The 13,881-nt window shown below is 42.2% G+C and overlaps 1 protein-coding gene across 1 annotated transcript in view; it reads left to right on the top strand.

Moving 5' to 3' along the window:
- The window catches only part of LOC144821656 (proton channel OTOP1-like), a 376,460-nt gene that overhangs the window by 309,677 nt on the left and 52,902 nt on the right, over nt 1-13,881 (top strand). Inside the window, exon 4 of the mRNA XM_078678888.1 lies at nt 9,177-9,307. Within this exon, the coding sequence (XP_078535014.1) occupies nt 9,177-9,307 (131 nt within the window). The remainder of the gene's footprint in view (nt 1-9,176; nt 9,308-13,881) is intronic.

Below are 13,881 nucleotides of genomic sequence, written 5' to 3'. Positions count from 1 at the left end.
TAGCCATGTCTGAACTGGGGTGGCAGAGTGGGCTAAAGAACGGTGATGGATCAAACCCAGATCTTTTGATGGCTGTGAGTGTTTGATTGGTTCAGATGCTCCGTCTATCACCACCCCCCTTATGTGCCGCTTTGTCCACCATAAGTGTGGCAGGGTACGCTCAGACGTGAGTCCCTTGCTCACTTTGCCACTGGATTCAAGCAAGCCAGGCTGAAGACGGCTGTAATGCAAGAAACCGGTCCTCGGAAGCTTGTTTCCAGTCCAGGGAAGGCATGGCTTGGCAGTTCGGGCTGGACTGTTCCCATGAGGCACAGGGTCAGACTGATTTGCATATAGCCATGTCTGAACTGGGGTGGCAGAGTGGGCTAAAGAACGGTGATGGATCAAACCCAGATCTTTTGACTGGGTGTGAGTGTTTGATTGGTTCAGATGCACCGTCCATCACCACCCCCTTTTGTACCGCTTTGGCTGCCATAAGTGTGGCAGGGTATGCTCAGACGTGAGTCCCTTGCTCACTTTGCCACTGGATTCAAGCAAGCTGGGCTGAAGACGGCTGTAATGCCAGAAACCGGTCCTCGGAAGCTTGTTTCCGGTCCAGGGAAGGCATGGCTTGGCAGTTCGGGCTGGACTGTTCCCATGAGGCACAGGGTCAGACTGATTTGCATATAGCCATGTCTTAACTTGGGTGGCAGATTGGGCTAAAGAACGGTGATGGATCAAACCCAGACCTTTTGACTGGGTGTGAGTGTTTGATTGGTTCAGATGCTCCGTCCATCACCACCCCCTTTTGTACCGCTTTGGCCGCCATTAGTGTGGCAGGGTATGCTCAGACGTGAGTCCCTTGCTCACTTTGCCACTGGATTCAAGCAAGCCGGGCTGAAGATGGCTGTAATGCCAGAAACCAGTCCTCGGAAGCTTGTTTCCGGTCCAGGGAAGGCATGGCTTGGCAGTTCGGGCTGGACTGTTCCCATGAGGCACAGGGTCAGACTGATTTGCATATAGCCATGTCTGAACTGGGGTGGCAGAGTGGGCTAAATAAAGGTGATGGATCAAAACCAGATCTTTTGACTGGGTGTGAGTGTTTGATTGGTTCAGATGCTCCGTCCATCACCACCCCCTTTTGTACCACTTTGGCCCCCATAAGTGTGGCAGGGTATGCTCAGACATGAGTCCCTTGCTCACTTTGCCTCTGGATTCAAGCAAGCCGGGCTGAAGACGGCTGTGATGCCAGAAACCGGTCCTCGGAAGCTTGTTTCCGGTCCAGGGAATGCATGGCTTGGCAGTTCGGGCTGGACTGTTCCCATGAGGCACAGGGTCAGACTGCTTTGCATATAGCCATGTCTGAACTGGGGTGGCGGAGTGGGCTAAAGAACGGTGATGGATCAAACCCAGATCTTTTGACTGGGTGTGAGTATTTGATTGGTTCAGATGCTCTGTCCATCACCACCCCCTTTTGTAGCGCTTTGGCCACCATAAGTGTGGCAGGGTATGCTCAGACGTGAGTCCCTTGCTCACTTTGCCACTGGATTCAAGCAATTCGGGCTGAAGACGGCTGTAATGCCAGAAAACAGTCCTCGGAAGCTTGTTTCCGGTCCAGGGAAGGCATCGCTTGGCAGTTCGGGCTGGACTGTTCCCATGAGGCACAGGGTCAGACTGATTTGCATATAGCCATGTCTGAACTGGGGTGGCAGAGTGGGCTAAAGAACGGTGATGGATCAAACCCAGATCTTTTGACTGGGTGTGAGTGTTTGATTGGTTCAGATGCTCCGTCCATCACCACCCCCTTTTGTACCACTAGTGGGCCTGCAGCACTTATTGTGCCACCCACTTAAATAGCAAATCAAGCATTACTCAGACCTGCCACTGTTACCTGTGTGGACAGTTTTTAAACTGGTGATCTGGCAAAATAAACCTTTTGCCCGGCCCAAAACCTTCCTTTTTATTAGTATAAGTCACCTCTAGGATAGGCCATGGACAGCCCAGAGGACAGGGTGCAGTGTATTAAAAAAGTAGAAGTAGGCCATATACTTTGACGTTTTATACGTCCTGGTAGTGAAAAACTCCTACTTACATTTTTCACTATTGCAAGGCCTATATCTTCTATTGGATAACATTGCAATTACCACATAACATTTAATAAGCTGTAATTTCCAAATGGGATCAGGTAACCAGTTAATGTTTGGTGTCCTTCGAAATGTAATGAAATATCATAACTTATGGTAAAGTCAGATTTTAGTTTACAATTTTGAAAACGCTGCTTTTAGAAAGTTATATCAAGAACAATGGTTCCAGTGGTGTAATCAAAAATAATAAAAATTAATTATATTGCTCAATGGCGATAAATATTACTACTGAGGATTGAGGATGGCAGAAAGAAGTACACTCACATTTATATATATTCTTCTCACGTTTTTACTTTATAGTATAAATATCATATTGAAATATGTCATACAGAATAATTCATACAAAAAAACATAAACAGTATATAAAGGTGCGGTGTGTCCCAAGTGTATCAAAACAACCAAACTAACAATACACAAAACATAAATACTCTAAAGGCACAGTGGTTTCTAGATGAATACATATACAGGAAAAAGACCCAGAAAAGATACTATAATTATTATGAGTGAATCTACACAATCGTAGGCACTCTGTTTAGGGATTCTATTCCACGTAGTGTCGACGGCGTTTCGACCCTTTGGGGTGGGGGTCTCGTCAGGGCAGGAAAATGAAGGACATCTGGTTTCCGTTCATATGATCACCCATGCGTGGTAGAAAGAAGAAAAGGATTCACACACTTACAAGTGACCCAGCCGGGCACACTTGTAGTGGTCGGGAAATACGCAATATGTAGCGCAAGGCAATTGTATTAGAATCTTGTGGTAATGTCGGTTACACCTGCAATGGGTGTTGTCATAGATTAGGATATCTCAATGGTATCCGATTCTTTGTAACAATGTTTACATCAGACGAGGGTAATGTCTGTGTCAATATTTAGATCGAGAGAGGATAATACCTCAATGCTGTAGAGCCCGGTCGCGTCTCACAGCTTCCCGCTTCCGTGTATTACACGGAAGCGGGAAGCTTCTGAGATATCCTAATCTATGACAACACCCATTGCAGGTGTAACCGACATTACCACAAGATTCTAATACAATTGCCTTGCGCTACATATTGCGTATTTCCCGACCACTACAAGTGTGCCCGGCTGGGTCACTTGTAAGTGTGTGAATCCTTTTCTTCTTTCTACCACGCATGGGTGATCATATGAACGGAAACCAGATGTCCTTCATTTTCCTGCCCTGACGAGACCCCCACCCCAAAGGGTCGAAACGCCGTCGACACTACGTGGAATAGAACCCCTAAACAGAGTGCCTACGATTGTGTAGATTCACTCATAATAATTATAGTATCTTTTCTGGGTCTTTTTCCTGTATATGTATTCATCTAGAAACCACTGTGCCTTTAGAGTATTTATGTTTTGTGTATTGTTAGTTTGGTTGTTTTGATACACTTGGGACACACCGCACCTTTATATACTGTTTATGTTTTTTTGTATGAATTATTCTGTATGACATATTTCAATATGATATTTATACTATAAAGTAAAAACGTGAGAAGAATATATATAATTGTGAGTGTACTTCTTTCTGCCATCCTCAATCCTCAGTAGTAATATTTATCGCCATTGAGCAATATAATTAATTTTTATTATTTTTGATTACACCACTGGAACCATTGTTCTTGATATAACTGTTTGCCCTGGTTCCTTGTGAGTAGGGTTTCCCTTGTCTTTTGTGAAAGGCTTTTAGAAAGTTTGCATTTTCCTGATTTAGCCATTTAGTGCCTGTATCCTGTCCTAGGGTAATTAGGTGTAACTGACAGTTGGCCTTTGTGTATTCCTCCTAGACAGCCACACTAAATAGAGGGAATCCATATGCCTGGATGGGCCATCACTGGCAGGATGGCAGGGCAAAGCCCTCCCCACTTATACATGGATAGACTGTGTCCCGCCTCCACACAAAGGTTGCACACCCCCTGCAGTTAGTGTGGAGCCAGGTCAGAGAAAACAGGATGCCTGGGGACTTCAAAGTGAAACCTCTAGAAACTTCCCCCCGCTTCAAATGCCTAATTGGGTATAAACACTGGACCTCAGACACCAACTCTTCATTACTCTTCTGGACCTGTGGATTCTTTGCTAGGAAGAAGGACAGCTGTGCTACTGAAAAGATTGTCACTCTGCTGCACTGCTGACCTGCTGCTCTGAAGGACTGCTGCCCTAAAGAGCTGACCTGCTTCCTGCTGTCCTCTTTCCTTGGGTGAGAAGGGCTGTACCTGCCTCTCTTGAACCCAGGACCAAAAGTGACTCCAAAGGTTATTTGGCTGGCCTTCGGACTGAGCATCAGGGACCATAGGCTCTAACAACCTAGAACTCTGTACCTGGACTCTGTCATCTGTGAGTCTACCCTGCCAAGTGTTGCCACCCCATTCCTGGACCCCTGTAAGTAGGCCTTAGGTGCTATGTCAGCCTCTGTAGCTCCAGCGGAACCACTCTGCTGCACGGCACAGCCCTGAGCAGGACCAAAGTATCACTTCTGCAACGTGGTTTGGACCCATCGCAAAGACCCACATTGCCTCCACATTCTCTATGGAACCGTCACTACACAACACATCTTCAGTGCAGACCCTCGCATCCCATGTCAATGACAGCCTCAACTACGTCATCAGATTCCGCACTGCGGTCTTGCAGCTCCTTGGAACCAACACATCGCCTTGGCTGTGCCACGCATCCTCAATGCTGGTCTATGCTTCAGAAGCCCTTGTCAATAGGATTCTCAACGACATTGCAGGAGCTCACATCGCATCTCGGAACTAACACATCACTTAAGCTGCACGACTCATCTTCAATGTGGATCCTCGCAATGCTCTGCAGACCAGAAACATAGTAGGCCCGAACTTGTGACTTTCTCCTGGTCCAGCAAGACCAGATATCCACAGTTGGCGCACTGTGCTTTTTGGCGCTATTTGTACTAAAATCTTTAAACCAGCATAACTCTGGTTCTACTGATTTGATTTTTGTTGTTTTTGCCTTGTTTTATTTATTAACCATTGCTCTATTGTTCTAAACTCATACGGATCATGTAGTAGTGCATTGTCAACGTGTTACCTTTTGAAGTGTTGCACACCTACTTTATTTATTGCCTATGGGTTAAGCCTGACTGATCTGGGCAAATGTACCTGAGGGTTGAACACAGGTTAATTTAGGGCTTGCTTATGACTTCATCCTGAGAATAAATATTGTGGTATCTGCCTGAGAAGGGTTTCACCCCCCTCAGCCAGTGACCCAACTTCCTACAGGAATAGACCACTGTGCCAAAATGGAACAGCCTATAGATCAAGCAAGGGAATATCCACAAAGGCACATCAAAACTTGGGTCAAATGGTGGGCATTTTATGGACAGTGAAATAATGGCTGAAGGTTTCATAGATGGGAACGAGGTATTTTGCGAGTCTGCACATTAATCATCATGTGATTTGGACTATACTGGGAGTTATAAAAAAACAATAAAAATTGGTTATCAAAATAAACATCAAACCTTTGAATGTGCTATGTAAGAAATTGAGTTATTAGTTGTGCACAATGCGAGGCATTTGCAAGTAAATGGTTGACAGTTGCCTCCTTACTGAGAACCAAATACCATATTCCAGCCCTTGACTCTCCCAGGGTAGTGAAACAGTGCACTCCAATGCTATTCAACAGACGTGGTGTGGACTCGTAATCTCCATCTCCTGGCACACACTAACAACACTCAATAAATGATTTTCCAGTAAGAGCTTTTTCTTCGAAATATTACACATGCACTAATAAATAATCCACATTAAATTACACATGTATACATAAGATAGATGCAAATACCTTTTGTAACATTTGATCCTAGAGGGCCTTGACCATTAAAAGCACAATTCCACCAGCAACACCAGCTAGAACATCTCAATATATGGTGGCGTCATTTTAAATGAAGCAAGCCTATTGCCTATGTATAGGGGTTGCCATATAAATAATAAGGCAAGCCTATTGGTTTTACCACAGGGTCATCACATGAAAATATAGGGCAGGTCTATTGAACTTGCCAGGCCTGTGCATAATAATAAAAACAATAATACCATGTTAGGAATCACCACTGAATCCAGTGGAATCAATCACCATTGATAAATGCAATTGTCATTAATTAAAGGAATGCAATGGTCCCCAATTATCATTGTAAGTAAAATACTTTGAATAAAGAATTACAAATCTGAACAATGTGTCAGGGTCTTTCTTTACACTCAACTGGTCTTCATGGGTCCTAAGTAGTCAGACTACTGGCCCTAGAAAGACCCTGATAGTCTTGGGGGTCAGTTGCAGGCAAAGTCCTTAGTTCTTTAGGGCCATTTGGTCGCTTCTCCGGTTGTTGCTGTCTAGGTCCAGGGTCTTGCTTTCTGTCTCTCCCTTGTGCAGGGGTTTATAAATGTGGGTGGAAAGTTCTAGATGTCAAATACCCCTAGTCAAACTAGGATGCCACATCATTCCTCAATCCCTGCACTAGCCCTTCAATATGGCAGAACTCTTTTTTCTCTGCGCTCACTCAGAGACGTGCTTATGATACCAGGCAAACCCTCCCCGGTGGTCACTCCAGACCAGTTCTGGTGTAGATCCTCTTTCTGCTGGTTTTTAAACCATTGTGACTAGAAGGACAATAGAGGGAGCACGCTCAGGTGTTAACTCCATCTGCCTATGACCAGGAAAGTCTCTTTTAAGTTAATCTATTACAAGGCATAGCCTGAGGCCATCCTGTCAAGAAGGAAATCTCCCTCCACACACCCATGGCCCTGTGTCCACCGCCTGGGAGCAATACACATCTCACCACAGGGGTGCCATCCAGCTGCCAGGTGGCAGTTGAATACTTACAAGCTTTAGACACAAAAATGGTAACTTTTTAAATGTACCTTTTGCTCAATAAGGAGACCAAATTCCATTTCACTAATACATTGAATGTTGAATTCCTATAACAATGAGGGATTGAACTATTTCTCTAGCTGCTACCAATTAGAGGTAAGCATGTATTAAATGTAACAAGGTAGCCCAATATTTCCCTGTAGAAGCTGCCTGATTTGCTACAGTGAAAATAGATTTTGGGGACATTTCACTGCAAGGACATGGTCAGAATTAAAATGTTCATATCCTACCTTTAAATACCATGCACACTGACTTTATGAGCAATAAGGTGTACTTAGGGGTGACATTAATATTTAAAAGGGGTAATTTTGGCAGGTCAGATTTGCAAATCCTGGCAAAGGGTGTGTAGGACTTTTTTTTAGGAATCAGTTTGTGTGGCTGAGAATATGCATTTCTTGGCTGAGAATGGTGAGATTATGGCTATGAATGTGCAGAGTTGTACAGTGAGCCTAAGCGGATGCAAGGTGGTGCTCGAAGTACTCAAAACAAGGACGAGGGTATGCAGAGCATGGATAGGCGGTTTAGAATGTGACTGAGGGCATTACTTGGTGTATATGAGCTGGGGCAGTGTGTAGAGCAAGATTGCATAGTATGTGCTTGTGTGTGTGTTTGTGAGAGAGAGTTGAAAGCATTGTTCAGAACATGCAGAGTGAGCTTAAAGGTCTGAAAAGTGCTTCTGAATGTACAGACCATGGATCTGTGACTAAGGATGTGAAAAGCATGTCTGAGAGTTCTAAGAGTTCTTAATGTTTGTGCAGGGTATAGCTGACAGCGGTCAGGCAAAGCTGCAAGTGTGTAAGGTCTGGCTAAAGGTGCACCAGGCCTTTGCGAGTTTGCTCATGGTTTCGATCAGGGTGTGCAGAGCCTGTTGGAGAGTAAGCACAACCTCGTAGATGCTGTGCGGAGAAAAACAAAAATATTTGGGAATGCCTGCATTGTCCATAAACACTGGCACTCATTCTGGGCATACATTTTCACCATCTTTTTTGCTAATTTTACCATTAAGGCAGAAACCTAACAGATGGTAGTCAGCCTTCTCACTTCCCCAAAAGATACAGTCCAATCCAAAGTGCCGGGCCGTATACTCACTGAGTGAGAAATCAAGCAACCCCAAGCATGCTTCAGTCTTATTGAGTCTCATCAGTGATAGACAGTTTGAGTTACAAGTGGGTTGTGGTAGGTGGTCCATATAACCGATTAACCTTTGCAAGAAATTTGAGTGGTCCAAAAATCCACCGGATCATGAGAAATCTTTCCAGGGACTGTTGCAGATAATCGTCCCCCACTGCCCTTCTCCTAACCAAGCTGAATTGTTCTATTGTCATTTTTCTGAGCCAAGCACAGAGGAATGGCCTCTGTAAGGTAAAATGCTATTTTATTTTGTGATCCTCAGCAGACCACGCAAAAAAATAACAATGTGAATCATGATCATCAAATTGTATACTTTCCTCTTTTCTATGTGGTCCTGCAAGTTTGTTTACCATGTTAGTGGGCGTGAGGCAGAGAGATAATTTTTATTGCAATAATGTTACAGTATACTTAATATTGATGCAGTTTCTTTAATACATGTGTGCATAAAACATAAGCCTAATTCAGAGAGAGAGAGAGAGGGAGAGATAGAGAGAGAGGCAATACTGAGATAAAGAGACCCCCCTTAACCCTGCATCCATGAAAGAGAGTATTGTCAGATTGCTGCAGCATTATAACAAGTCTTCTTTGGCAAGCTGCCCTGAGTATACTAAAAATGCTGCACATCCTGGCCAGTAATATGATGTTGTAAGCCCATAAACAGAGTGTGTATTCATGGCAGACATTTGATCAGAGGTTCCTTTCTATTTTTCCCCTGTTGGGAACTGAATGACTATTCCATTGTTGCTTCAGATGCCAACCAGGAGAGTGGTCTTGTTGCAAGTGCTGACGACTTGAGGAAGGGTTCCATTTGGTGCTTTTAGGGGAGTTGCACTACTTTATACTCTGTTGGTGGGGCTCCCAGAAACTCTCAATCAGCAGCCACAAGAGAGCAACACCACTAATATGATTTTAATTTAGCATAGTTATTCCCCTTGGCCATAGTAGGCCAGAAAGCTTTCCTGATTCCTACAGCCAAGAGGATTCCTACTATCAAAGGCAAAGAAAAAGTCATATCAAGACATAATTCAATACCTTTTTCTTTTTTTAGGTTTGCTCTAATCCATTCGGTATTTACAAATTTACTGCTGTGGGCTAGCGAAGTGTTTACTGAGTCAAAGCATCAGCTTCTGGAACACATGGATAGGCTCTCCACGCTTGGTTTTGAAAATATAACACTGGGTAAGTTCGGCTGAAAATAGTTTGAAAGCTCTACCTTGGTTCTATTTTATGTTTGTTATTATTTTCAACAACACATACTTTTAGTTCAGCTAGGTAAACAATGGTGGGTTTTATGGGGGAACATATTCTCTATTCTTCTTGCACAACTACCTTCATACAGCATACAGTCAGATAAAATGTTACCATATTTAAATGCGGTTTTATTCACCTGACATTGTGGCCGTTAGTATGGAAGTAGAACAGTGTTCCTTTTTGCCTCATTGATCAAATTCATCATCATCACCATCATCAAACTCTTTATGTCGGTAATATGCCATGAAAGAGGTGAACCATACAAAAATACGTTTCAAAATGGGTTAAAATTAACATCAAGTTAAAAAGTAAAAGCAGTACCTACTCAGTGAAATATCAAGTAAGAATGCACGCTCCACGAACATTGAATAACCCTTTCATAATCCATAAGTAAAGATAAAACCAAGGATTAAGTCAACTGCTGGATATGAAATAGAGGCAGCATTTATGAGATGCATTTGTGGGCATTTTTCAAATGTTGCATATGGTTACCATCTACTTGAAGTTGATGGTAATTAACGTTTCCTAAATGTACAGTTCGCATTTAGGAAAGTATTTTTACATGTGCATTAGGGATTCACAAATTGTAATTCCCTATTTGCATTTGCAATTTAGGTAATCACAAAAAATCGTGATTACCTAACTGGCGAATACAAAGCCTTTCATACATAACGAAAGGCCTTTTTGCAGTTGTAAACAGCTCTATTTTGCAATTCACAATGTTTACAAACGCAAAATACTTTCATACATCTGGCCAATAGTTTTTTGGCTAAATTAGTTTCTATGTCACCAAAAGAATTTTCAAACTGGTAGTTATCCCTGGCCACGAAAACAAGGTAGATAAAGTGCCTTGTGAATGTGTTAATTTTTTTTTATATTTATGATTTTGAAATGGATTTTTTGACTCCTTTGCCGTTATTCCTGTACGACAACCCACATGACTGTGCCAAAGATTAGCCAAGCCCATCCCCAGTAGGAATCTTTGACAAATTTAATGCAGAGTAGTTTTGCCACAATCTAATTTCTAAGAATTTCCTCCAGCCCACTTTGATAAAGCAAGAGTTCAGAAGTAGCCCAATGGTTTCTCCAGAGAATTAGCGAGTGGAGTTCGAGCTTATCAGAAATCGGTCTGAGTCCTAAAGCTTCAACGGCACCAGAGAGGAGCTGACAGGTGAACACATGAGTTGCGGATGAACCGGTTTTCTACCATAATCACTGGCTTTAGGTTATTATGCCCCCATAGCTCTGCACCGTAGAGGGCTACAGTTAGCACCTGATATGTGTAAAGTTGAATGACTGGGGATACAAATATATAGGAGGGCCCCTTATGTAGCTTCAACACCCCCCGAATTGGTTGTTACAGTTTTAATCTTCTTTTTGCAGCACAATGGGTCCAGTGCAGCTTTTATCTAGGGTAATCCCCAAATAACCCAAAAAGATATTAGTTATAGGGGGAAATCATATGGAGTGGGATTTGGGCGCCTGGTAGGACAAGGGTTAAAAACCATAAACTTGGTTTTATTAATCTTAATTTCCAGCCCCCTCAACACACAGAATCTATGAAAATGGTCTAATAGTTTCAGAAGCCCCATTGGTGATTTTGACAGCAAAAGCGTATCATCGGTGAACATGAGTGAGGGAACCCTCATGCCTGTAGTCTGGGGGCATCTTTTTCACAACTATTTAAAAAATCAACTAAGTAATTTAAAAACAGGCTAAAAAGGGTGGGGGCCAATATGCATCCCTGTCTAACACCGCGCTTTCCAGGAAAGGTTTTTGTTACTTCTTCCAGCTTACCACATCTAACTTATGTGTAAATATTCTGATGCAATCTCTTGATTATACTACACAGGTAAGGTGGCTATGTATTGCTCTACTAGAGATTTACACAGCAGGGTTCTGGGAACCAAGTTGAACGCTGCTCTGAGGTCAACAAAAATGGCATAAAGCCTTCCCTTCTTGATACTAAATGTCTTCCATTATATTATCTGGAGTCTATACACCTGATCAACAGTGGAGGTATTAGATCAAAAGTATGCTTGAAGGGGGCAAAGTATATCATTCTTTTCAAGCCAACACTGGAGCCTTCCAAGTATAACTTTACTAAATAATTTTTGTGTGTAGTCTTTTAAACTGATTAGCCTGTAGTTGACTGAATCCAATGGACAACCTTTCTTATAAATTGGAAGAATCTCAGCCCCTACCCACATCTTGAGGAAACTTGCTCCATGTAAAATCGTGTTGTTAAAAACCACTCTAAGATAGGGTGTCCACATGTCTATCTCTGATAAAAACAAATCTGTGGGGATCTTGTCAATGCTGGGCGTTTTACGTGGGGCTATCTTCATTTTAGGCTCTTCTACCTCCATACATGATATTTAGGGAAATCCTCCTTGATCCCTCCCTGATTGATCAAATTATACAGAGCTGCTTCATGATTACCTACATGAAGTAACTGTAAATGCTGAGAGCACCCAAAAGATGGAAACACTCTCAATCCTATATCATGATATGTTTACAATGCACTGAATGAGTCTAATGGACCCCAAAACAATTAAACTTATTTACAAATAGAAGTTGTACATATCATAATGATGACTTTAGTCTATCCATTGTAGAGCTATACCTTCATATAATTTGCAAAAACGAAAACAGACAGAAAAACTTACCATCATTTTTTTTCATCGAGATTTTGGACCCAGTACATTGGAGAACATCTTCAGGTGCAGGTTAACGTGAAATCCTGCATGCATTTATATTAGCTATCTCTTAAATGACCCCTCTAAAACATGGGGTTGTCCCAGCTGTTTTCTGCACTTTCAATGCCACATACGCCAGGGGCCGTCCAGGAATAGGTTCTTCTGACATGCACTTGATTACCAAGACATTGAACTATTTGTCAATATGCAAAGTTATGATTTTTTGGTGTTCATAGTGTTTGTGTTACCTACTCCTTTATCAATCTCATAGCAAGACCCATTTCTACAGTTTTAGGTTTCACATACCAATAAAGAAATATCTGCATATCCCACAGCTTGTCCGCAGTATTAGCATCTTCACACAGAAAAATCAAGAGACCCCTACTTTTTAAATCAAACTATGTATTTTTAGAGTCTGTTGCAATTTTTTCAGCAATATTTGAACTTGTGTAAAATGCTTTCTAAACTTTACACAGAATTCTTGTTAGCAGTGTCTTACAACAAAGCAAATGCTCATAAATTGCTAAAATTCTCAGAGGATATGACAGAAATAATTATGCATTTGGAAAAAGCACAGTTTATGGAAAGAGTAAACAGAAATAAGGATGAGCAACAGGATGGAGAAAGTGGGAGAGGAAAAGGGTGACGAAGACCAAAGTGCTACTGTGAGAAAGTGATTTATTAGTTGTGGTAAATTGGTGTCCACCACAAGTAATAAAGTCTCTATCTTGTTTGAGTCAGTGAATGATTTAAATAATTTAAATCTGTACTGAACCTATAGTAGATATGGTACAGAACAAATAGGCTTCACTTAGAGTAAATGTGTAAAGCATTTAGAAGTACCCAAAACAGTGACAAGGTGAACAAAACAGCACAATAAAAATCATACTCTAATATATAAAAGTAGAGAACAATTTAATAAGTGCAGACACCAAAATGAGAAAAATCCACTAAGGAGAAGCTGAGGTATGAATTTGTAAAGATTTATTTGGAAATAGTGGCAACAGGTGCAAAGTACCAACAGTAATCAATGGCCACAGTAGATCGGGGCATAGGCATGTTTAGAGGTTGACCACAATATAGTGCATGCTAGATACACAAAACAGATAAGCCACTATAGCCTGAAAGTAAGGAGGTTTCAAAAAAGTTTCCCGGACCCAAAGTGTAAAGGGGCTTTGTCATTTTTCTGAGGAAAACCTATGTCCTTGTGTGACAAACCTGAAATTCAATCTGAGGCTGTGGAGTTGCTAGTTAGAAGCTGTTAATGGTTGCTCCCCTTTCTGCTCTGGAGCAAAAGATTTGAAAAAACATCTTTTGGTGCCCACACCAACCACACAGGTCGACTTTTAAAGCTCCCACGATGTCATGGGCAACACAATAGACTCCCAGGGTGTGCGGTTGAGGGCAATAGCAAAGTTTGGTCCAGATTAGGTTGCCACTGGTCGGCTTGTATTTATCAAAGGAATGTCCTCTTCACTTTTTTATTTGTTCCACAGGGCAGCAGCCTTAAGATCCTTGGAGATCTTTCTGTCCTTGGATTTCAAGTTGAACGAGGGCCAACCACTCAGGTCCTTCTCACAGGTTATAGATGCCAAGTTCAGCTGGATCAGTCCACCTTGTATACTCTTGCAATCCAAGTACTGTTCCAATGAAGGTACCTTGGGGTGCCGTATGTATGCTTAAAACCAGCTAGTAGTTTGGGGAGATTCCTGGGCACTCCCTAAACAATGAGGTAAAAGTTTCTAGGAACAACACTACCCACTTTTTCAGTAGGTCCTGATTGCTGTATTGCAAATAGCCTCA

The sequence above is a fragment of the Lissotriton helveticus genome, chromosome 2_2 (assembly GCF_964261635.1).
Source record: "Lissotriton helveticus chromosome 2_2, aLisHel1.1, whole genome shotgun sequence".
Classification (NCBI taxonomy): Eukaryota; Metazoa; Chordata; class Amphibia; order Caudata; family Salamandridae; genus Lissotriton; species Lissotriton helveticus.
This window is presented reverse-complemented; position numbering and strand designations above follow the sequence as displayed.